The 24,877-nt window shown below is 49.9% G+C and overlaps 2 protein-coding genes across 8 annotated transcripts; both read right to left on the bottom strand.

Moving 5' to 3' along the window:
* Positions 1 to 409: 409 nt before the first annotated feature.
* Positions 410 to 15,694, bottom strand: SMIM11 (small integral membrane protein 11). 7 transcript variants are annotated; one of them, XM_064647137.1, is made up of 5 exons: positions 15,576 to 15,652; positions 13,636 to 13,695; positions 10,083 to 10,208; positions 7,912 to 8,091; positions 6,166 to 6,366 (listed from the first exon to the last, which is right to left on the bottom strand). In XM_064647137.1, exons 3-4 carry the CDS (start codon positions 10,101 to 10,103, stop codon positions 7,924 to 7,926), a joined length of 189 nt encoding a protein of 62 aa, XP_064503207.1. In that variant the 5' UTR covers positions 10,104 to 10,208; positions 13,636 to 13,695; positions 15,576 to 15,652; the 3' UTR covers positions 6,166 to 6,366; positions 7,912 to 7,923. The 7 variants fall into 7 exon arrangements, 6 of the variants coding, with proteins under 6 accessions (XP_064503212.1, XP_064503207.1, XP_064503211.1 ...); XM_064647141.1 differs by having other exon boundaries at positions 10,083 to 10,175; positions 15,576 to 15,651; XR_010428682.1 differs by lacking the exons at positions 13,636 to 13,695; positions 15,576 to 15,652 and adding an exon at positions 6,616 to 6,794 and having other exon boundaries at positions 10,083 to 10,266.
* A 1,467-nt stretch (positions 15,695 to 17,161) lies between these two features.
* KCNE2 (potassium voltage-gated channel subfamily E regulatory subunit 2) lies at positions 17,162 to 21,784 on the bottom strand. The gene is made up of 2 exons (XM_064647135.1): positions 21,047 to 21,784; positions 17,162 to 18,562 (listed from the first exon to the last, which is right to left on the bottom strand). The coding sequence occupies exons 1-2, from the start codon at positions 21,060 to 21,062 to the stop codon at positions 18,204 to 18,206; spliced, it is 375 nt and encodes a 124-aa protein (XP_064503205.1). The 5' UTR covers positions 21,063 to 21,784; the 3' UTR covers positions 17,162 to 18,203.
* Positions 21,785 to 24,877: the final 3,093 nt, after the last annotated feature.

The raw sequence follows: 24,877 nt of genomic DNA on the forward strand, positions 1-24,877 counted from the left end.
TGCTGAAGAAAAATATTGTGGCTCATCCAGTTCTGACTCAAGTGGTAATTTAGGATGACAAGCAATTCCTTCAACACATGACTAACCAAGGTAATGGGAGGATGTTACCCAAGAGCAGCCCTTGGAATAACAGGCACAAGTCTGACAACTTCTTGGGAGGCCTTGAAATACCTGTTATTTTATTATTTGCCAGCAATGGCTCCTGGAGAGGAGCTCAGGGCACTTGATCAGTGCAGGATATCAAAGGAAAACCTCTTGATTCCCACTCAGGAATCTCTGTGAATGCACCTCCTGAATAAAATGATTAAAGGATCTTTGCATAAAGATGAGAGGCAGATGCAAATGCAAACGGTGATGAAGAAGCTGGAAGAGATGTCCCCCTCCTGGAATGCAAATCACCTGAACTGTCATCATGTCTCACTGACTAATTACTTCCAAATGCTTTTCCAAGGCTCATTTTCACGGAAAAAACACCAATTTATTTTTCCTCCAGCCCTTGAAATAGGGCTGGGACTGGTTCAACATGGGTTTTTTCCCCATTTTCAAGTCCTCAGTTCTGACAGTCCTGCCCTGCACCTGAGAGGATGGATGGGACAAATGCACTTGGGGACGTGGTTTAGGGGGATGATGGTGGCACTGGATGATCCTGAAGGGCTCTTCCAACCCTGCTGACTCTGGGATTCTGGGATGAGAGCTTTTGTGAGTGAGCAGCAGGAGTAAATCCCACTTTGGGCCATCCCTGGGAACTGGCAGAAGGGTGGAAAGCCAGCAGGGATCCCTCAAAGCCCAGCCTGTGTCTCTGGGACTTGGGCCTTGACATTCCCTCCTTCCATGGGGAGCGGAGAGAGAGGGATGGGAAGCAGGAGGAACATGGGGGAGAAATGCAAAACCAGCCCTGGTTTAGGACACAAACACGAGGCCCAGACTCATTTCTGTGACTCAATATCCATGTTTGCCATTTCTCCTGGGCTGGCCCTGAGCCTCCTCAGATCAAGGAGAAGCACCAAGCCAGGAATTGAGTCTGAGTTTAGGCCAGAGGGATCTGAGTTTAGGCCAGAGGGATCTGAGTTTAGGCCAGAGGGATCTGAGTCCCAGTAAATAAAATGAGCTGCAGGACTGGGAAAGGGCCACAGGGCTGAGCTCAAAGCCAACCAGGATGAGGAAATCCAGGAATAAAAGAGTGATAAAAAGGGATATTCACCCATCTGTGGTTTTAGTCATCAATAGGAAGCATCCACATCCATCCTCCACTCTGTGCAGCCACTGGAGAGCCTTGGGATGCACTGGGAACAGCCCCATGGGAGGTTTGTACACAGGGGACATTTCCAGCAGCTCCCTCAGCAGATCCTAAGCAGGAGAAATGGATCCACATGGAGAAACACGTGGATACATCCCTGATTATTCAGCTCTGCTCAAAGTCTCTATCTGCAGGAAGGTATGAGCAGGCCATGGCTGTGGGGATAACTCCTGGAAGCCACCAGGAATTCTGGGGAAGGGCCAGCTGGGGCTGTGTTTGTCCCCCAGACTGGTCCCCACATCTGCCAGGCAAGGCCCAGCTGAGCTGAGCTGATGGGCTGGACTTGCTCCTGCAGCCAAGACCAACCAGGTTCAGGAGCCAGAGCTGGACTGGGATTGGATTTGTGCTAAAGGAGCGTTTGGAAAACGCCCTCAGGGACAGGGGGATTGTTGGGGTGTCCTGGGCAGGGCCAGGGCTTGGACTGGATGATCCTGGTGGGTCCTTCCAGCTCAGGGTATTCCAGGATTCCATGCTCAGACACAGGACTGGCCCAGGGCAGCAAACTCAGCCCCTCAGTGGCCTTGAGTGCTGAGGTCAAGACATAATTAACAAATACGAACTCTGAGTTGTGTCCCATTGGCTCTAATGAGGGGCCACACCAATTAAAGCCTCCTCAGAAGCAACTCTGCCCAGCCTTGAGCTGGAGAACACCAAGGACCCTCCCCCAGACACAACATTTGCTGAGAAGGGCAGGAAAAGCCGGGTGGAATGGCTGATTCCCGAGAGGAAAAGCCAGGAAGGAAAGGTTGGGAATGGCTGTTTGCCCGGGAGGCTCCTGGAGGAGCTGCCCTGGGATGCTCTCAGGGAGCTGGGCCTCCCTCCAGCCCCTGTGCTCTCGTGTTTGTGGCCAAAGCCTCAGACTAAAAGCTTCAAAATTAAGCTGAGTTCAGTTCAGCCAAAGCCTAAGGAGGGAACAGTCCTGCTGAATCCTTCTTATTTTCACTTTAAGGACCTCTGAGCTCCCTCAGGCTGGAAGGGCCCCATTCCAGCAGCCACCTGAGTCATCCCAGAACCTGTGAGAGCTTAATTTTTTCCCCTTAAATCCCAACAGCTCCTTTCTTTGATACTCCCCAAGGATTTCAGTTTTGGTTAAGACCACACAGCCTTCAGTGAAGAAAAGTAATCCTTTGATTTTCTGACTTCAACAGTTGGCACTGGGGACAGCGACAATATTTGACAGGGAAAGACAAGGGAGCCTGAACATTCCTTTGGAAAAGAGGAATTTTCTGGAAGAGGGGAGGAGGTCTGTGGGAGCAGGGTGTGACCTGGGATGGGAATATCTCCAAGAGGGTCCTGTGTAGGTCAAGCTGCCCTGTGGCCCTCGGGGACATTGGATTAGGGGTGATCCTGGTGGTGCTGGGTGAGGGTGGGATGGGATATTCCAGCCTTGATGGTTCTGGGGTTCTGATCCAAGGCTCTCCGTTCCTGCTGCCTCCTCTCACCCACAGAGACTAAACTGAATTCCCTCTTCCCGTTTTAAACGTGCCAAACTCATTTTCCAAGCCTTCTGTGTCCAGGGCAGGGCTGGCCCTGGCACTCGGTGCCCTGGGCTGGGTGACAGGGTGGGCACCGGGCACGGCTTGGACTCCGCGGGCCGGGAGGGCTTTTCCAACCTCAGGGATCCTGGGATTCCTTCCGAGTCCGAGGGGCCTGTCCGGGAATGAGGAGCTGCAGGAATTCTGAGCTGCAGGAATTCCGAGCTGCAGGAATTCTGAGCTGCAGGAATTCCGAGCTGCAGGAATTCTGAGCTGCTGTCTCCCCCCAGTGTCAGCAGATTTTCTTGTTCGAGCTGCAGAAAACAAGAGATAAAAGGACCAGCCTTGGGCAGGACACCCCAAACCCTCCCTGCTGGGCCAGAGAACACGGACTCTTGTCCAGGGAGGAGGCTGGACAAGCCCCGTTGTTATTCTGGAAGTGTTAATTCTGGGGAAAAAAGAAGTGAATTCCCTTCTTTAAGGGAGGGCCTCCAGATTTTAGGCCTTGGTTGCTTTGGAGGCCAAATGGTGCCCAAAGGCTTTGATGCTGAATGGCTGAAAGGGGGATTGTGTTCCTGGGACTCTGCTCCCAGAGCAGAGTAGTTTCAAATAATAATAATAATAATAATAATAATAATAATAATAATAATAATAATACCAACAATAATAATAATTATATAAAACAATATAATCACTTATAATATATATCATATTATACTATATAATAATATAGTTATATTTATTTAGTATATTTAAATATACTATAATTTAGTATATTTAAATATATATGTAATAAATATACTATATTTACATATATTTAATATATTTACATACATTTAATTAATAATTATATATAATTATTATATATTTTATATATATAATTATATATATAATTATATATTATTATATAATAAATAATTAATATACATATATTTACATATATTTAATACATATATATGTATTAAATATACTATAATTTAGTATATTTAAATATGTATATATATGTATAGTATATTATGTAGCATAGTAATGATAATAGCAATAATAATAATAATAATAATTATATAAAAAAATATAATCACTTATAATATATATTATATTATACTATATAATAATACATAGTTATATTTATATAAAATTATATTTATATAGTATATTTATATATTCTATATGTATAGTATATTTATATAGTATGTTATATAGTATAAATAACAAATTATAAATATATAATTATATAGAATATATTATATAAATTTACAATATGTACTATATGTAATTTTATATATTAAATAAATATTCTATATTTATAGATGCATTCTATATTCTATATTTTATATTTATAGATATTGAATATATATTTATATACAGAGCCTATCTAAATATATAAATTATAGATATGCAGGGTTTATAAGTCATAAAATAATATGAATAATATATTGTAATAATATTATTGTTATTATATTATTATGGTTATTATTATTATTATTATTATAAAATCTACTCTCATCTAAAAATTATTATTATTATTATTATTATTATTATTATTATAAATTCTACTCTTGAGAGTCTAACAATTATTATTGTTGTTGCTATTATATTATTATTATTATATTATTATTATTGTTATTATTATTATTATTATTATTATTATTATTATTATTATTATTATAATAAAATCTACTCTCGAGAGTCTAAAAATTCCAGACTGGGGACAATATTCCTGCAGTGTTTTGTGCTCCAGTCTCCAGGGAGACAGAAGGCAAAGCAGGTTTGAGGCCTCGCTGCAGTTCCCGGGGAGCGACTCCAGCAGGAGCAGCTGGAATTCCAGGGCTTCTCCAAGGCCCTCCATCCAGTCCCTTCCCTTCCCTTCCCTTCCCTTCCCTTCCCTTCCCTTCCCTTCCCTTCCCTTCCCTTCCCTTCCCTTCCCTTCCCTTCCCTTCCCTTCCCTTCCCTTCCCTTCCCAAACCTTCCCAAACCTTCCCAAACCTTCCCAAACCTTCCCAAACCTTCCCAAACCTTCCCTTCCCAAACCTTCCCTTCCCAAACCTTCCCTTCCCAAACCTTCCCTTCCCAAACCTTCCCAAACCTTCCCAAACCTTCCCAAACCTTCCCTTCCCAAACCTTCCCAAACCTTCCCTTCCCTTCCCTTCCCTTCCCTTCCCTTCCCTTCCCTTCCCTTCCCTTCCCTTCCCTTCCCTTCCCTTCCCTTCCCTTCCCTTCCCTTCCCTTCCCTTCCCTTCCCTTCCCTTCCCTTCCCTTCCCTTCCCTTCCCTTCCCTTCCCAAACCTTCCCAAACCTTCCCAAACCTTCCCTCCCCACTCCCCCACCACCTCCGAAGGCACAAAGATCTGGGAAGTGCCTGATGATGGAAAAGGGAGTGGGAATGAGAAGGGAAGCAGGAAGGCAAAAGTTCCTGAGGGCTGTTGGTGCCTGAGCCTTCAGTTCTGTGTTTCTCTAGATCTGTACAGATATTTATATCATCTATTTATATCTATTTCTATCTATTTATATCTATTTATATCTATTTATATCTATGGATGAACCTCCCTCTGCTCTGGGACAGGCTGGGAGAGCTGGGGGGGTTCACCTGGAGAAGAGAAGGATCCAGGGAGAGCTGAGAGCCCCTTGCAGGGCCTAAAGGGGCTCCAGGAGAGCTGGAGAGGGACTGGGGACAAGGGCTGGAGGGACAGGACACAGGGAATGGCTTCCACTGCCAGAGGGCAGGGATTGATGGGATATTGGGAAGGAATTCTTCCCTAGGAGAGTGGGGAGGGGCTGGGATGGAATTCCCAGAGAAGCTGTGGCTGCCCCTGGATCCCTGAAGTGTCCAAGGCCAGGTTGGACGGGGCTTGGAGCACCCTGGGCTGGTGGAAGGTGTCCCTGCCCATGGCAGGGGGTGGGAATGGAGGATCTCTAATGCCCCTCCCAACCCAAACCATTCCAGGATTCCAGGATTCCATGACCAAGCTGGCATATCCCCCAGGATTTGGTGCTATGGGAGGAGTTGAGGAGTAAACAAAGAGCCAAAAATTCTATTTTATCAGAATAAAATCCTGCCATAAAACTTCCTCAGCGGTGACCCCGTGATCTGCAGGAATCCAAGGAAGTCCTGGATGCACAGAGGGTTTTTCCTGGCAAAGCTCCTCTCCTGGCTCCGTTCCTCTGGTCCTACAAAGGGCCCCCAGGATTGACCCCCCTGCAGGAACGAGCTGCTCTGAGAAGCTGCACAGAGTCCTCTCCTTTTCCTTCTGCCTCTCCAAGAACCTTCTGCTCCTCCCTGATGGATTCAGGCACTTTTCCCTTTAAACCCAACCACCTCCTGGCAGATATTCCTTAAAAACCACCTCCCCTGCAGCTCTAATCTTTCAAACAAGCAGCAAACGAGGCCAGGGCTTTATTTTTTTTTTAACAAAGGGGTTTTTTTATTGCACAAATAGAGGCTGAAATCCTTCTCTGTCCACAGAAAAAACGGAGATCCAGCTGAAGTGGATGTTTCTCTCCAGGGTTTTATTCCTCTGACACATCCTTCATCTCCAGGAAGGCTTCACCCTCCTGGGAAAGGAATCCAGCACGAGCTGCCAAGTGTCAGGAATTCTGCAGGGTGAGGAGAGAGCACTGAGAGCACCAGGAATAAACCTGCTGGGGGAGAATTCCCTCCCTCCCCTCTATCCCAGGCTGAGGGATGGCAGAATTTGGGAATGACAAGGCCCCCTGGGTGTCCTCTGGGAAATCAGGATGCAGAAATCCCTTGGGATGTGGGCTCTCCCAACAGAATTCCCTGGAAAACGCTGCACACACAGCATGGAATCACAGAATCATGGGAGGGGTTGGCTTGGGAGGCACCTTAAAGCTCATCCAGTGGCACCCCCTGCCAGGGGCAGGGACACCTTCCCTAGGCCAGGTTGCTCCAATCCTTATCCATCCCTGCAATTCCAGGGATGGGGAGCCCCCAGTGGGATTGGGATCACACCTCATGCCAAGCAGCAGCTTTTGCTCCCTTGCAAGGGCAGCTCAGTTTTCATCTGTTTTAGGGATAAAATTCCACGTGATCATTTAAATTGCAATGTGAATTGTAATTGAAATTGTAAAATGTAAGAAGGATAAAATTCCTCTGACTCCACCTTCTCCTGTTTTCCCAGGAAACAGCAAAACTGATTCCCAAGAAAAGCTCCAAGTCTGCCCAAATCCAAACCCTCCCTCGGAGCCAAACAGGAGACTGGAAAAACACCTTTGGTTGTGTTGGTTTTTCCCCTTTGGAAATGGTTCCCAGGGTTATTCCTCATTTCTAGGCACAATTCCCAACCCTCGTTGCAGGGAATAAAACAAGGAGAAGGTTGGAAATAAAAGCTCCTGAACATTTTGGAAGGTTGGAAGTGGTTTCTGGTGTCAGGGAACGACCTGAGGAGGGGAAAGGAATTTTTTTTTAGCTGAATAACATGACATCAAACTCCCACTGAGCTCACACAGGGCAGGAAGAGAATTATAAAAATTCCCTTTTTTTTTTGCATGACAGGGAGTAAAATGATACCAAAAAATCACAAACAAGTCAGGGAATAGAACCTGAGCACCAGGCAGGACTCATTTTAATAATGGATTTGATCCAAGACTGCTTAAACCTGGAAAACAGGGCAGGAATTCTGCACTTGGGGAATGAAACCCCCAAATTTTAAGGCATGTGATGTTCATTTTGTTCTTTTTGTGCTGAGAGATGAGCAGTTTTTTCAGTGCATTATATATATGGTGGATGTTATACCAAATAACCTGTTCCTTGGCATGGAATTTGGCCTTCCCAGCTGAACTCCCAGCTTGTCAAGGATTTAACCAATCCAGAATGGCTGATTATTTTCTCATTAATTATGTGACTCGAGGCCAAGAGCTCTGATTGCATTTCCTGCCCCATTTCACCTTCTCTGGCAGCCCCAGGATTTCCTGGGCCTCATAATCCAGGGAGATAAGGAGCAGAGAAGGAATATTGTGCTAAGATACCCTCAAACCTGAGCCTGGCTGCCAAGTTTAACTGGAATTCCAACTGAGATGGGCGTGATTTGATGGTTCAAATGGCACAACCCAACCCCAAAATAATGGGATTAAGGTGTCAGTGCCACGAGGGAAGAGCAGGATGTGGAATAAATTCCATACCTGAGGGACTCTTCAATCCTCCTTCTTCTCTGCTTCTCTTTTCAGCTTCTCTTCCCGTTCCCTCTTCAGTTTTTCCTCAAGTTTTTTGCTCTGGTACATTTTCACCCCAGCAAATGCCAAGCAAAGGATCAGTGTTTTAGCTGCCAAAATGTACATCAGCAATGGGAAATTCTCCAGAGCCTGGAATGCCAAAGAATAGATGGAGGCACTTACTGGAACACTTGGATAATTCCAAATGAATTTACAGGGATGTTCTAAAGCTCCCCTCCAGCAACAGCATTTATCCAGGTGCTGAAAATGCTCCTCTGTCCAAGGGTTTTTATTCCTGCAGGGAACTTTAAAGCAGGCAGATCAACAATTAGGGGAAAAACCAAAGACAAATCCCCTTCACTCAGGTTGTACCTGAATGTAAAAAAATGGAGAAGCCCCCTGGGACAGGTCTGGGGTGGTTTTGCAGCAAATGGAATATTCCCAGGATCTGGAGCTGGAAAAGGGTTTGGGCTGGATGAGCCCTGGGGGTCCCTCCCAGCTCAGGATATTCCATGATTCCAGGATAACATGGTGAACTTGGAATATTTGCTGTACTCTCAGCCTTCCAGCACCTCATAAAGCTGCCTGGACATCATCAAACTACTGGATTTGGGAAAAGCCTTGGATCCATAGGCTCAGAAAAACAACAGCAGCTTCCTCATATATTAAAAGTGGGAATCTGTCCAAGTCAACAGCTCTGCAAGAGCAGGAAAGTAAAGCCAGGGCTGGGGGTTGGCACTGCTGTCCTGATAAATGGCTTGATTAACATGTTAAATTGTTAATCATGGAATCATGGAATGGTTTGGGTTGGAAGGGACCTTAAAGACCATCTTGTTCCAACCCCAACACCTTCCAGTATCCCAGGTTGCTCCAACCTGGCCTGGGACACTTCCAGGGATCCAGGGGCAGCCACAGCTTCTCTGGGAATTCCAACCCAGCCCCTCACCACAGTCACAGGGAAGAATTCCCAATATCCCATCTATCCCTGCCCTCTGACACTTTAAAGCCATTCCCCTTGTCCTGTCACTCCAGTCCTTGGAAATAGTCTCTCTCCATCTTTCCTGGAGCCCCTTCAGGCCCTGCAAGGCCACAATCAGGTCACCCCAAAGCTTCTCCTCTCCAGGCTGAACAATCCCAGCTCTCCCAGCCTTTCCTCCCAGCAGAGCTGCTCCAGCCCTGGCATCCTCTTGGTGGCCTCCAAGAGGTCACTGCACGAGGTCCCTCAACCATTGCTGGGCCTCACCCACGACCCTGCAGAGTCTTTGTGGCCCCAAACCACCAAAACACACAGTGGGGAAAACCTCCTGCAGGGACAGAAGGAGCTGAGGGAAAAGCCTGGGAAGAGGGAAGGCAGGAGGACAGAGCAGTGCCCGGGGCTGAAGTGGCCCAACAGCAAATCCTGGGGCCACAGAGACCACCCGGAGCAGGGAAGGACAACGACAAATCCCCGGGAGTGGGGGGGGAAAACAACCCCTGCCCTGGGCAAGGAGACCCCCTTCCAACACAGAACCCACCCACTGCTGGGAACAGCAGCAATTCCCTGCTTTAGCAATTCCCTGCTTTAGGAATTCCCTGCTTTAGCAATTCCCTGCTTTAGGAATTCCCAGCTTCCTCACAGGGAATCATTCTAATTCTTAATAATTCCTCTTATTATTTCACAGAGCTCATCTTCCCTCTTCTCCCCTCTGGGTCACCAGACATGGAGCTGCATCTCCATCCACCCCCAGGAAAGCACAGAAATGCTTTTAAAACACAGGAATTCCCAACAACTGGCACAAAGAGTCGTTCCCAGCATCCCACGGGATGACTGACGGGAGCTCTCGGCCAATATTTGACTTTCCAGGTGAGATTAGATTGAGCTTTTCACTGAATATACACACAAAGTGTGCAGTGCAAGGCACTTCTGTCACGTCCAGCAGGCTGGAGGCTGCTCTCTTTTGGAGATCATCACCTTATTATCCAGTGGAATTTGGAAATCCCCAGTGAATCTCCTGGAAATGGACACGGGGAAAGGTGAGTTTCTCTCCGTAATTATTTCCTATTGGAAAAGCACGGCAAGTTTTGTTCTGAACCAAAGCAAAAGCAGAGATTTCACAGATTTTTACAGACACAGCAGCTTCAGGAATGTGGAACAGCCTCACCTTCCAGTTGAATGCCACCATCTCGGCCGCGGGGCGACACCGACTCCGGCACACGCGTCACGCTCCTGAAGTCACACAGGGGGGCGGGATCATCTTGGAGAAATGGGAATTAAAGCCAAATCAGATCTTGGAGAAATGGGGATTAAAGTCAGAAGAGAATTAGACAACCTGCTTCCACCCAGCAGGACAACCCTGCACCTCCAGCGGGCTCGTGTGCCCGGCGTGTCTTGGCTTCCCAAATGACCCCCCCGGGCTTTTTTGGGAGCTGAGTGACAGGAGCAGCGTCCCTGGGGAAGGACAGGGGGTTTGACAGGCCCTGGGCAGGTGGCAGGGCTGGGATTCCACAGCCCAGCAGCTCCCCCTTGGAAAACACAGCTTTGGGAAGCTCCACCCTGTGCCTGGGTGGTGCCTGAGAGCTCCAGGACACCAAGGCACCCAGAAGAGCTTCTCGTGGTTTCCCAGCCCACCTGCCCTGTTTGGAGCCTGAATGCTCAATAAATTCAGGAATCTACTCTGATTTACCACTTCCCTCTGATTTACTAATGAGTTAACTCCTCCACATTAAAACTATAACTTCAATTAAATCCTCCACACTGAAAACAACACCTTAGCAAAGACACCACTCCCTGGGTGGGCAACACACATTCCAGGGATGAGTTCCTGAGGGTTGGGAAGTGCCTGAGAAACCAGGAGTCAAACAACTGTTCTGTTCAGACAGAAGATGTTCTGATTTCCCCAGCCAGGGAATCCTCTTCCCTCCTTTTCCCACAGCTGCAAACCCTCCCTTCCAGCTGGGACATCCCCCTGGAGAGACACTCCAGAGGTCTCTGTTCTGGAGATCCAACCATATCCAAGTTCCCTGATTTTTCTGTTGAGGAAATGTCAGGACAGATGTGAACTAAGGAGTGTTGCACCTCCAAACCCAGGTGTTTGGGCATCATGGCATCATGGCATCATGGAATCACAGACTGCTCTGGGTTGGAAGGGACCTTAAAGACCATCTTGTTCCAGCCCTGGACACCTTCCACTCTCCCAGGTTGCTCCAAGCTCCAACCTGGCCTTGGACACTTCCAGGGATCCAGGGGCATCCACAGCTTCTCTGGGAATTCTATCCCAGCTCCTCAGCACCCTCACAGGGAAGAATTCCTTCCCAACATCCCATCTAACCCTGTTCTCCTTCAGCTTAAAATCATTCCCCTTGTCCTGGCGCTCCAGACCCTTGGAAAAAGTTCCTCTCCCTCTTTCTTTCAGGAATTTCTGATGTTGCCTCCACAATTCCAGCAACCATGCAGACATGAAGTCCCCTGCCTGATGGACACAGGAAAAATCCCACAGCAGAGCAGAACCTGGTTCCCAGGGCAGGATTCAGAAGGTTTTGGATGCTCCTCAAAAATCCAAGTGAGCCAAACCTGACCCGATCCAAAGGGACCACCTGGGGTGTCCTCACCTCAAAACACTTGGGTGGCTCTTGGTTGGGATTATTCAGCCAACACTGCTGGAATATTCCAGCTCTGCTGAGAGAGGAGCTGGAATCTGCCTGGATTGTGTGTCCCCCAGGAGTCACACAGGATGGGAAGTAAAGAAATTCTCCCTGTGTTCTCAAGAGTGGGGTTTTGAGCCAAAATCATGGAATGGTTCGGGTTGGAAGGGACCCTAAAGATCATCTCATTCCAATCCTGCACAACTTCCACCAGCCCAGGTTGCTCCAAGCCCTGTCCAACCTGGCCTTGGACACTTCCAGGGATGGGACATTCCCATCCTCTCTGTGCCAGGGCCTCACCACCCTCACAGCCAAGAATTTCTTCCTCAAATCCAATCTACCCCAGCCCTCCTTCAGCTCAAGGCCATTCCCCCTTGTCCTGTCACTCCATGCCCTTGTCCAAAGTCTCTCTCCAGCCTTCTTTATAATCCCAAAACATTTCCTGGGAGAGCTGACACTTGGGATATCTGTTCCCTCCATGCTGCATTCCCACATCCTGTGCCACCAACCTCCAGTGGCCAAGGACTTCTCCTCATTCCACCTCTTGACTCTTCCAGGCTCCATTTGATCCTGCCCTTTTGGAATATGAAACCCCAGGAGTGAAAAACGTGGGTGAAGCTGGAGCACAGAGCAGGGAGAAGAAAGTGGGAAGAGGAGGGGAAAAAAGCCAGGATTTTGCCCAGAGATGTTGTGGACTCCCCATCCCTGGAAGTGCCCAAGGCCAGCTTGGACAGGGCTTGGAGCAATCTGGGCTAGTGGAAGGTGTCCAGGATTGGAACTGGATGATCTTTAAAGCCCATTCCAACCCAAACCATTCCAGGGTTCGATGACAATCCAACATTTCTCAGCGCTGGGTTTGTCGATCCAGGAGCACAAAAGCTCAGACACCCCCCAGGGTTGTGGTATCTTAAAAGCCTGTGGGCAAATAAACAGCTGGAATTTCGTGTTTGCCCTTTCCTGAGGCTGATAAGGCCCAGATAGGAGCAGGGAACACATCCACAGGCAGGCATTGTTCACTCCCCAGGCAAATCCCTGGCCAAACACTCCTGGGCCCCACAGAAGGTCGGGGTTACCTTCACTGCCAAGCAAGGAGCTCTCGTGTGGAGCCACGTGAGGGAGAAACAGGAGCACCAGGCTCTGCCTGGAGCCCTGACACATATTCCAGGATGGATGCTCCATGAGAGTCCAACATGGCATCAAATGGAATCAGTCTCCCATGTGTTCACTGGGATTGCAGCTCCCAATCCCTCCCCGTTCCCTCAGGGGTGCAGATCAAACTCCCGCAGTGGGAAAGGAGAGTGATGTGAGTGATGTGAGCTTTGCCACATCCCACCTCAGCACTGCACTGGAAGTTCTCTGGGAGCTCCAAACGCTGTGGGATCCTCTGGGTCGTGTCCTCAGCAGGCCCAAGGGCTGCACCAAGCCCCAAGCCTGGCTCAGCTGATCCCAGCCCCGGGATCTCTGCACGACGTCGTGCAGCACGGACCGTCCCAGCTGGGCCCCGGTGAGGTGGGAAGCCTGTGGTGGAGCCCAGAACTGAATCCAGGTCTCTCAGCCACTGGATTACAGCTCCAGTCCACCACAGGGAACACATCCCAGCCCACCTCCCATGGCATTGTTGGCCAGAGCACGGACTGACCACCAGAGAACATCCACACGACCACGTGGGAACTCATCGACCCACTGGAGTTGTCTTGGCTGGACATCCCACTCTGCCAACAGCTCCAGCCACCCAACTAACCCTGGGACACTCCTTTGGGGATTTTGAACAGCTCCACTGGATCCACTTGGTTACAAAAGTCACGAGGCCTCAGAGAGCACCAACCCACCGACTGCACTGGAAGGGGATGTGCTGAGCTGGAAAAGGGGTTTCACTCCTCAAGGACAGGCTGGATGGGGCTTGGAGCAACCTGGGCTAGTGGAAGGTGTGGCAGGGAGTGGAATGAGATGGGATTTAAGGTCCCTCCCAACCCAAACCACTCCGTGGTTCTGATTTTGGATCAAGTGAAGGAACTCAAGGTTCCAACTGAAAACAATTAAATAAACATCAAGGGCCACGTAAGATCTTCACACCTGACAAAGCTGAAATGAAAACATCAGTGATTCCTCTGGCAGCTCCTCACGTGCTCCAAACTGTGGAAAATAAGAAGGGAGCAGATGGGATGGGATGGATCAGTCACAGTGCCTGGATTAAAGTCAGATCCCAAGTAGAAATGCCAGTGGCACCTCAGCTGTTCCATCCTGGCTCCCAGGGCAGCACTAGGGCAGGGAAGAAGAACCCAAGGGTTGGAGCCCCTCTGCTCTGGAGCCAGGCTGGGAGAGCTGGGGGGGTTCACCTGGAGAAGAGAAGGCTCCAGGGAGACCTGAGAGCCCCTTCCAGGGCCTAAAGGGGCTCCAGGAGAGCTGGAGAAGGACTGGGGACAAGGGATGGAGGGACAGGACAAGGGGGAATGGCTTCCAAGTGACAAAAAGCAGGGTTAGATGGGATATTGGGAAGGAATTCCTGGCTGGGAGGGTGGGGAGGCCTGGGATAGAATTCCCAGAGAAGCTGTGGCTGCCCCTGGATCCCTGGAAGTGTCCAAGGCCAGGTTGGAAGGGTCTTGGAGCAACCTGGGCTGGTGGAAGGTGTCCCTGCCCATGGCAGGGGGTGGAATGAGATGATCCTTAAGGACCTTTCCAGCCCAAACCCTGGTGTGGTTCTGTCCCACCTTGGGAAGGGTCTGCAGGAGGCACCTCCCCTGAGCCCAGCCCAGCTCTGCCCCGGGCTGGAGAACAAGGAATGGGGACTGGAGAGCAAGGAAGGGTCTGGAGAGGAAGAGAGGGGGTGGAGAACAGGGAAGGGGGGTGAATAGCAAGGAAGAGGGATGGAGAGGAAGAAGGGGAGATGGAGAGCAAGGAAGAGGGATGGAGAGGAAGGAAGAGGGATGGAGAGCAAGGAGGGGGGATGGAGAGCAAGGAGGGGGGATGGAGAGCAAGGAGGGGGGATGGAGAGGAAGGAGGGGGGATGGAGAAGAAGGAAGGGAGATGGAGAGTAAGGAAGGGAGATGGAGAGCAAGAAGGGAGATGATGAGCAAGGAAAAGGGATGGAGATCAAAGAGGATGGAGAGCAAGGAGGGGGATGGAGAGCAGGGAGGATGGAGAGCGGAGGAGACGGAGAACAACGAAGAGGCTGGAGAGAAAGGAGAAGGGGCTCGAGAACAAGGAAACCAGGAAGGGAGGCTGGAGAGTAAGGAAGAGGGCTGGAGAGCAAGGCAGGTATGGAGAGCAAGGAAGAGGGGAAGAAGATCAAGCAAGGGGGGATGGAGAACAAGGAAGGGGATGGAGAGCAAGGGGGGGGGGTTGAAAAATAAGGAAGAGGGATGGAGAACAAGGCCTGGAGGGTAAGGAAGGGGGTCTGGTGAACACGGAGTGGGGGCTGGAGAGCAAGGAAACAAGGAAGGGAGGGGGGAGAAGAACAAGGAAGGGGGTTGAAGAACAAGGGGGGGGATGGAGAGCAAGGAGGGGGGTGGAGAAGGGTCAGAGGAAGGTCGGCTGGGCAGGAGGACAGGCAGGGCGGGCAGGGGCTAGGAGGAGGACAGGCAGGGCCGGGTGGGAGGGCAGGCACGACAGGCAGGAGTGGGCAGGAGGGCAGACAGGGCGGGCAGGGGCCGGGTAGGGTAGGCAGGAGGACAGGCAGGGCAGGCAGGGCAGGCAGGGCAGGGTAGACAGGAGGATAGGCAGGGCAGGGTGGGTGGGACGGCGGGCAGGAGGACAGGCACGGCGGGCAGGGCCGGGCGGGAGGACAGGCAGGAGGGCAGGCAGGGCCGGGCGGGAGGACAGGCAGGAGGGCAGGCAGGAGGACAGGCAGGGCCGGGCAGGAGGACAGGCAGGAGGGCAGGCAGGGCCGGGCGGGAGGCGGCGCAGGCCGCGGGCAGCGCAGCGCTCCGGGCAGGGCCCTCGGTGCCCTCTCCCCTTCCGTGCCGGTGCCCCGGGGCTCCGTGAGGGGAGGGCAGGCCCAGGGACGAGCGTCCTACCTCACGGGGCGGCCATGGCGGGCAGGACACGGGGACAGGGGGACACGGGAACGGCAGGGACTGCAGCTCCCGGCAGCCCCGGGAAGGGGCTGAGCCCGCCCAGCGTGAGGCTGAGCCCGCCCCGAGCAGCGCGGCTGCTTCCCGGGCATTGATGGAGCTGTGGGGCGGCCATGCCCTGGGCTGATCCCCAGCGTGGGCAGCAGGGCAGGGGGGGATTGTGCCCCTCTGCCCCCCATGAGACCCCCCTGCAGAGCTGCTCCAGCCCTGGGGAACAGCCCAGCAAGGACATGGAGCTGCTGGAGAGAGGCCAGAGCAGGAACCAAGAGGATCCCAGGGCTGGAGCAGCTCTGCTGGGAGGAAAGGCTGGGAGAGCTGGGATTGTTCAGCCTGGAGAGGAGAAGCTTTGGGGGGAACTGATTGTGGCCTTGCAGGGCCTGAAGGGGCTCCAGGAAAGATGGAGAGAGACTATTTCCAAGGGCTGGAGTGACAGGACAAGGGGGAATGGCTTCAAAGTGCCAGAGAGTAGGGTTAGATGGGATATTGGGATATATATTAGGAAAAAATTCCTCCTTGTGAGGGTGGGGAGGCCCTGGCCCAGGTTTTCCAGAGAAGCTGTGGCTGCCCCTGGATCCCTGGAAGTGTCCAAGGCCAGGTTGGATGGGGCTTTGAGCAACCTGGGCTGGTGGAAGGTGTCCAGCCTGGCCTGGGACACTTCCAGGGATCCAGGGGCAGCCACAGCTTCTCTGGGCAACCTGGGCCAGGGCCTCCCCACCCTCACAGGGAGAAATTCCTTCCCAATATCCCATCTAACCCTGTCCTCTGACAGTTTGAAGTCATTTCCCCTTGTCCTGTCACTCCAGCCCTTGGAAATAGTCTCTCTCCATCTTTCCTGGAGCCCCTTTAGGCCCGTTTCCCAGCCAGTGGAAAGCAGGAACCAACATGAGAATCCCTCAGGAAATGTAGGAACAGGAAGCTTTGATGGCTGGGTGTGGAAATTTGGGGTGTGAAAGCCAAAAGGTGAAATCTGGGTGGTTTCAAACGAGCCCTCACTGGTGGCAGACATCTGGTTACAAGCAGAGCTCCACCATCCAAATGCATCCCAGATTCCTCTGGAAAACCAAGGAGCAGCAGGAGGGTCAGCTTGGCCAGCTACAGGCTTGAAGCCAGGGGATGAACCTCTGGAAGCTGCCCCAGGTGCCCAGGACATGCTCTTGGATGAGGCTTTTAGTTGAGCAGCTTTCCTACAAACCAGCCTTGTCGGGAGGCTGGGAGTCAACCTTTGCTGCCAAGGAATAATGACATGGAAATGGGAGTCAGAGCATTAAAAAGTGCTTTGGAGTGAATGCGTGGAGGGATAAGTTGCCTCCTGTGATTCACATCCTAACCCATTGTTCACTCAATAAATGGAGATTGGAGATTTTCCTCTATATTTGCGAGTTATTTTTAAGCCGGGCTTAAGTCGTTCGGTTTAGCTCTAAGTCAGCACTTCTGGCCGCTAATTCGCAGTTATTCCAAGGTGGGAACATGCAGAGCTGCTTCTGGATTTGGAAAAAAAGATACCAAAATCATCAAATTATTCCTTCTCTTGGGTTTATTTCCCCGAAGAACAGAAAATCTCAGAGCGAAGCACAAACAGACATTTTTTCCTGGGAATTTCACAAGGGGCTGTGCCAAGGTCCTCATGGGAACCAGTAAGGTGGACTGGGAACCAGTAAGGTGGATTGGGAACCAGTAAGACTGATTGGGAACCAGTAAGGTTGGTTGGGAACCAGTAAGACTGATTGGGAACCAGTAGGGTGGGTTGGGAACCAGTAAGGTTGATGGGAACCAGTAAGATTGATTGGAAACCAGTAGGGTGGGTTGGTTACCAGTAAGGTGGATTTGGAACCAGTAAGACTGGTTGGGAACCAGTAAGGTGGATTGGGAACCAGTAAGGTTGATGGGAACCAGTAAGGTTGATGGGAACCAGTAAGGTGGGTTGGGAACCAGTAAGGTCAATGGGAACCAGTAAGGTGGATTGGGAACCAGTAAGGTGGATTGGGAACCAGTAAGATGGATGGGAACCAGTAAGGTCAATGGGAACCAGTAAGGTTGATGGGAACCAGTAAGGTGGATGGGAACCAGTAAGGTGGATGGGAACCAGTAAGGTGGATGGGAACCAGTAAGACTGATTGGGAACCAGTAGAGTGGGTTGGGAACCAGTAAGGTGGATTGGGAACCAGTCAGGTGGATTGGAACCAGTAAGGTGGATTGGGAACCAGTAAAGTTGATGGGAACCAGTAAGATTGATTGGGAACCAGTAGGGTGGGTTGGGAACCAGTAAGGTGGATGGGAACCAGTAAGATTGATTGGGAACCAGTAAGGTGAATTGGGAACCAGTAAGGTGGATTGGGAACCAGTAAGATTGGTTGGGAACCAGTAAGGTGGATTGGGAACCAGTAAGGTGGATTGGGAACCAGTAAGGTCGATGGGAACCAGTAAGGTTGATGGGAACCAGCAGAGCTGGTTTCCTCCATTATACCTCAACCCATGTGTTAATTTAACGAACAGTTTCCCAGGTTTTCATAATCCCAGTGGGTTCCCAGTGTGTGACTCCCCGATTTCCTCACCGCCGGCGTTTCCCGAAGCTCAGGGCGACTCGGGGCTCGTTTTATCCCTCGCTCCCGGATTTTCGTGGATCAGCACCTGGTTCTTGTACTTCTCTCCCCAGTCCTCCACGATGTACTGGTGGTAGGGGTCGTTGGAGTGCTCCCTCCTCTTGGACTTCACGGTGCTCACCAGGATGGCCACGATGATGAAGGAGAACATCCCGATCATCACCATCAGGTACAGGATGACGTAGTCGAAGTTCTCGGCCGCCACCTGGGCCTGCAGCTTGGCCGCCGCCTCCGTCATGTTCCTCCTCCAGCCGTTCATGTAGCTGAGAAAGGTGTCCTTGAAAATGTCCTCCACCGCCCACGTGAGGTTCTCCACCTCGGCCATCCTCGCTGCGGACAACACCACGCTCTTTTTAATCAGATATCGGCGATGAAAAAGTTGCATTGCTGTGTTTGGTCGGTGTGAGGACAATTCATGACCAACACCCCCTCTGCTGCTTGGAAGGGCCATTTTAAGGCAACTGAGAATCCCCAGTCTGAGGGGTTGTGGTGGGGAAAAAAGGATTTTTCCCCCCTGGAGTTAAAAAAAATGGTAACCCCTGAGAGGTTATCAGCATCTCTTGATGTTGACCCAATCAGTGCCCCTGCAAAATTTAAACCTATCACACCAGACTGGAAAAGAAGGATGGTGATGTTGTTGGAGGGAGAAGAGATTTGATCCAATGTAAATATATTGCTTTACCATAGGAGAGATAGTTAGGATTGTGTATATAATGTATTATAATATTTATTTGTGTAATGATTGTAATATAATTCCCTTTCCCCCCCCCCATATTGAGTCTTGTGTTGTGTCTGGAAAACCCCTCTCACACTGGGGTGAGTTGTGGGAGGGGGGCTTGGACTCAGAAATTGGATTTTTGGGGGTCTCAAACCACGACAGGGGTTCAGTGTGTTCAGAGACCCAGTGGGGTCTTACTCAGACTCATGGAATGGTTGGGATTGGGAGGGACCTTGAAGATCATCCAGTTCCAACCCCCAACACCTTCCACTGGACCGGGTTGCTTCAACCTGGCCTTGGACACTTCCAGGGATGGGGCATCACAACCTCTCTGTGCCAGGGCCTCTCCACCCTCCCAGCCAGGAATTCCTTCCCAATATCCCATCTCTCCCTGCCCTCTGTCTGTTTGAAGCCATTCCCCTTGTCCTGTCCCTCCAGCCCTTGGAAATAGTCTCTCTCCAGCTTTCCTGGAGCCCCTTCAGGCCCTGCAAGGCCACAATCAGGTCACCCCATAAAACGAGAAGATGCAAAAAACGAGCTCGAGAGTCAGAGACACATCCTCATAGAGGTACAGGCAATGCTCTCACTTTATTCCAAAAATACACACATTATCAAGGGTCCTACAGGGTTCACACGCTCTGTTCTAACTTTCTATTGGTTACATTCACTTTCACACACTATATCTGTAACTTTATTGGCTCTATTAGTCAAGGCACATTTTCAGGCCCCCCCATCTTCTGGTTTCTCACATCCTGGATAACAACCTCCTTCTTTGTTTTCCTCTATGCAGCTTTCTGATATCTGCTGCTCAAGGACACACATCTGCTGCTGGAGAACACAGGTCCCTGCCGTCCGGCACGCAGGCCGGATTGTGCAAGCAGGCCTGATGCAGAATATGTCCTGCATCATCTAAGATTTTCTCAACAACCCCAAAGCTTCTCCTCTCCAGGCTGAACAATCCCAGCTCTCCCAGCCTTTCCTCCCAGCAGAGCTGCTCCGGCCCTGGCATCCTCTTGGTGGCCTCCAAGAGGTCACACCACAAGGTCCCTCAACCATTGCTGGGCCTCACACACCACCCTGCAGAGTCTTTGTGGCCCCAAAACCCCAAAACACACAGTGGGGAAAACCCCCTGCAGGGACAGAAGGAGCTGAGGGAAAAGCCTGGGAAGAGGGAAGGCAGGAGGACAGAGCAGTGCCCGGGGCTGAAGTGGCCCAACAGCAAATCCTGGGGCCACAGAGACCACCTGGAGCAGGGAAGGACAACGACAAATCCCAGCTCTTCTCCAGGCTGGACAATCCCAGCTCTCCCAGCCTTTCCTCCCAGCAGAGCTGCTCCAGCCCTGGGATCATCCAGGTGGCCTCCAAGAGGTCTCTTTGCTCTGTGGGAAGCTTTGCTGAGGGCCAGGGAGTTTGGGCCCCCCTGAGCCACCTCAGAGGGGTTGAGGGACAGTCCCTTCCCTACAGAGGGGAGACACCAAGAGCAGAAGGATTTCTCCCGAGGAGAAGCCAAAGCAGAGGTCGGGTCCTCTAAGGGCTGGCAGGTTCCACTCCAGCCACTTCCCGGGGTTTCTCAGGGAAGGATGTGACATTCCCACCCAGGGCAAGGCTGATCCTCATCCCTATGGACACAGGGAAGTGAATTCCTTCAATTCTTCAGGCCAACCAAGCCCTCCAAGCTGTGGAAAGCTCCCAAAAAGAGCCACTTGATCTCAGGTCAATCCTCCAGCCACGAGGAGTTTGCTGCAGCCTGAGGCAAGAGGGGGTGGATTTTCAGCATTCATAAGAAATTTGGGGGATCTCTCAAACTGGAATTCGGGAATTCCTTGGATTTTGGGCCCAGCCTTGTGTGCACACACAGAAGGATGAAGGTCCACGTGCAGATTATACTGAATTATATAAATTCAGATTATACTGATATTATATTCTCACACATGCTCAGGCATAGAGGATAAAGGCAATTAATGAAATTATAAGCAAATATAAATACAAACTGCCTCGAAACTTTTCTCCCTGTAAAATCTCTCTGCTTTTGCTTTGATTCAGAACAAAAATTGCTCTGCTCTTCCAATAGAAAATAATTATGGAGAGAAACTCACCTTTCCCCGTGTCCATTTCCAGGAGATTCACTGGGGATTTCCAAATTCCACTGGATAATAAGGTGATGATCTCCAAAAGAGAGCAGCCTCCAGCCTGCTGGACGTGACAGAAGTGCCTTGCACTGCACACTTTGTGTGTATATTCAGTGAAAAGCTCAATCTAATCTCACCTGGAAAGTCAAATATTGGCCGGGAGCTCCCGTCAGTCATCCCGAGGGATGCTGGGAATGACTCTTTGTGCCAGTTGTTGGGAATTCCTGTGTTTTAAAAGCATTTCTGTGCTTTCCTGGGGGTGGATGGAGATGCAGCTCCGTGTCTGGTGACCCAGAGGGGAGAAGGGGGAAGATGAGCTCTGTGAAATAATAAGAGGAATTATTAAGAATGAGAATGATTCCCTGTGAGGAAGCTGGAAATTCCTAAAGCAGGGAATTCCTAAAGCAGGGAATTGCTGCTGTTCCCAGCAGTGGGTGGGTTCTGTGTTGGAAGGGGGTTTCCTTGCCCAGGGCAGGGCTTGTTTTCCCCCCCCACTCCCGGGGATTTGTCGTTGTCCTTCCCTGCTCCGGGTGGTCTCTGTGGCCCCAGGATTTGCTGTTGGGCCACTTCAGCCCCGGGCACTGCTCTGTCCTCCTGCCTTCCCTCTGCCCAGGCTTTTCCCTCAGCTCCTTCTGTCCCTGCAGGGGGTTTTCCCCACTGTGTGTTTTGGGGTTTTGGGGCCACAAAGACTCTGCAGGGTCGTGGGTGAGGCCCAGCAATGGTTGAGGGACCTCGTGCAGTGACCTCTTGGAGGCCCCAAGAGGATGCCAGGGCTGGAGCAGCTCTGCTGGGAGGAAAGGCTGGGAGAGCTGGGATTGTTCAGCCTGGAGAGGAGAAGCTTTGGGGTGACCTGATTGTGGCCTTGCAGGGCCTGAAGGGGCTCCAGGGAAGATGGAGAGAGACTATTTCCAAGGGCTGGAGGGACAGGACAAGGGGAATGGCTTCAAACTGCCAGAGGGCAGGGATAGATGGGGTATTGGGAAGGAATTCCTGGCTGGGAGGGTGGGGAGGCCCTGGCCCAGGTTGCCCAGAGAAGCTGTGGCTGCCCCTGGATCCCTGGAAGTGTCCAAGGCCAGGTTGGACGGGGCTTGGAGCAACCTGGGCTGGTGGAAGGTGTCCCTGCCCGTGGCAGGGGGTGGCACTGGATGGGATTTAAGGTCCCTTCCAACCCAAACCTTTCTGTGATTCTATGAATAATACATTATCTACAATAATAATAATATAATTATTATTATTTCCTTGGCCAATTTGTGCCTGAGAGATGAGCACAGAGCAGAGCAGTGAGAGATCTGCCTGCCAGGCTGCTCAACACCCAAAATGGGACTTTCCTTCCCTTTCTCCCACCAGGATCACACCTGGTAGTGCCCAACCCCTCCACAAAGCCAGTCCTCTCCTGCTCCCAGGCCCAGCCCCTCCGAGCTCTGCTCCAGGGGCACCTCACGAGCTGGAGAAGGAAAAGACAAAAAACCTCAGTAAAAAAAAAACAAAACAAAAACAAGAACAAGAACAAAAACAAAAACAACAAAAAAACACAACAAAACAAAAAAACCAAAACAAAACAAAAAAAACCAAACCAAAACAAAAAAACCCACAAACAAACAAAAAACCAACCAAACAAACAAAAAAAAAAACCACAAAACAAAAAACCCCCAAACAAACAAAAAAAAAACAAAACCAAAAAAACCCCACAACAAAACTGAATGAATGAATGTAGATTTTATTTCTGGCAAACAGCACGTGCTGCCACTTCACTCTGAGTCACCCCTGAGAAAACAAGTGCCATGAGTGCAAATTTATCCTTCCTTCAACCCATTTCTCCTCCCACCCGTTCCTGGCCAGTCCTGCTTGGTTGATACTTGCAGTGCCACAGGTAAAACATATCTATTTTTTATATATATATATATATATATATATATATATATATATACACATATATGTATCTCAAAAAGATGCATCTGTTGTCAAGCAGATGTGAAATTTCCCTGGAAATCCTTGAAGGTTCCTTGGATAATCCCCTTGTGAAGGGATTTGCTGGGTCTCAGTGGCCACGAGGTGCTCAAGGACAGGCAGTGGAATGATGGAAAAGCAGGAGGGGCAGGAAAGGTGAGAGCCTCCATGTTGGTGTCTGGGGTGGAGACTGACACTGAAAATGCTCCTGATCTCCTAAAATCATGGAATATCCGAGCTGGAAGGACCCACAAGGATCATCCAGTTCAACTCCTGGCCCTGCCCAGGACACCCCAACAATCCCCCCCTGTCCCTGGGAGCGTTGTCCCAATCCCCCATTAGTTGTTTCCCTTCATTCTCTACAATAAACAAACTTTGCACTTTATTTTCCATCAGCAGCTGCTGTTTTTATACAATTTTTTTGGGCCATATCTTTCCTTCATTGTCTTTAAAGTGAGAAAATCACTCCTACATAATTTACAGGGTCCATAACTTAGGATCATGAATTTTATAGGGGTAATTCTTAGAGGAAAAAAAAAATGGAGCTGCTAAATGTGATTATTGGGGAATTATGAATATCCTTTAATATGTCCCTGGGTAGTTTACCTTTGCAATTTCTTCTATTAATTAAGCTTAAACTGTTTCTTTCTCTTGACTTTCCTTTATAAATTAAAGGAAACCTAATTTTTCCTATAGCTTAAGACATTTTCCTGCTCCTTTATTGCAAGTGTTGGTAATTAAAGATGCTGCCTCTTAATTTTTCGTTTGCAGCTTTGCTTCTGTGTCTCTTCCCTGTTCCTTTAATTTTTGCACCAGGCTCTGGGTCAACATTTAACTCTTCTTGCCTCTGTTTCCCTTTAAGATTTCCTCTAAGAAAATCCCAATTCTTTCATTTTCTTTCTGCATTCTTTCTTTTCTTTCTTTCTTTCTTTCTTTCATTCACCCCACGAATGCAGGGCATGATTTTTCTCTCCCAGGAGAAAGGATTTAGGATTTCTCCATCATTTCCTATATTTTTCAGCACAACTGGGAGTTTTGATACCTTGCCCTGTGCAGGTTGGGTTTCCCCTTTAAAAGAAGAAACCCTTTTGCAATCACTTATTTCTTGTGTAACTGCTCTTCCATCTTTTAGGGGGCAACATTTAGAGGTTTCATCTGTAGCTTATTTTCCTGGGGCTTTTGTCTGCTCAACAAATACATTTGCTGGTTCAACAGTTTGTTTTTCTGAGGGATCTGGAGACTTAATTGTGTGTTTTAGAGCTTGATCACCCATTGTAACACCTTGGGTGTGTTTGCAGAGTATTGATTTCCAATCTTTCCCATAGGATCAGGCTGAGAGGAACAGCTGGTCTCCTGGAAGCTTGGCTGTTATCCATAAGGATGTCCCCAAAGGTCCATGGCTGGTACAAACCTCTCTCTAAATATTAAATAACTCCGTGGCTGAAGGTTGTTCCCATCAGGATTCACCATCTTTAATTCCAAAACAGTGGAGAGGGACACCTGGGATGGGGATTAGCAGGTGTGACTGGGACTGTTGCACATTGGGAATGCAATTCCTGCCAACTGCTTCCCACTGCAATCCCAAAAAACCCCCCCTCAGGTCTGCAGGAGGCCAAGCAGCTCCTGCTCTCCAGAGCTGCCCTTTCCCAGCAGCTCCTTGGCCAGGAGGGCTCTGTGCCCCCAGAAAATCCATCCCTGGGGCTGCTCTTTGGGAAGGTGTTTGGGGCTAAATAAAAATCTCCTTTGGGGCTAAATAGAAATCCCGGAGTCCCAGAATCCCAGAATCATCAGGGTTGGGAGAGACCTTCAGGATCATCCATCCCACCACCAGGATCATCCATCCCACCACCA

The sequence above is a fragment of the Pseudopipra pipra genome, chromosome 2 (assembly GCF_036250125.1).
Source record: "Pseudopipra pipra isolate bDixPip1 chromosome 2, bDixPip1.hap1, whole genome shotgun sequence".
NCBI lineage: Eukaryota > Metazoa > Chordata > Aves > Passeriformes > Pipridae > Pseudopipra > Pseudopipra pipra.

Coding starts and splice junctions, on each gene's coding strand:
- SMIM11 (XM_064647142.1), bottom strand. CDS start 10,103: ATGGTGGCATTCAACTGGAAG. Junction 8,092..10,082: donor TGGTGGCATTCAACTGGAAG/GTGAGGCTGTTC, acceptor TTGGCATTCCAG/GCTCTGGAGAATTTCCCATT.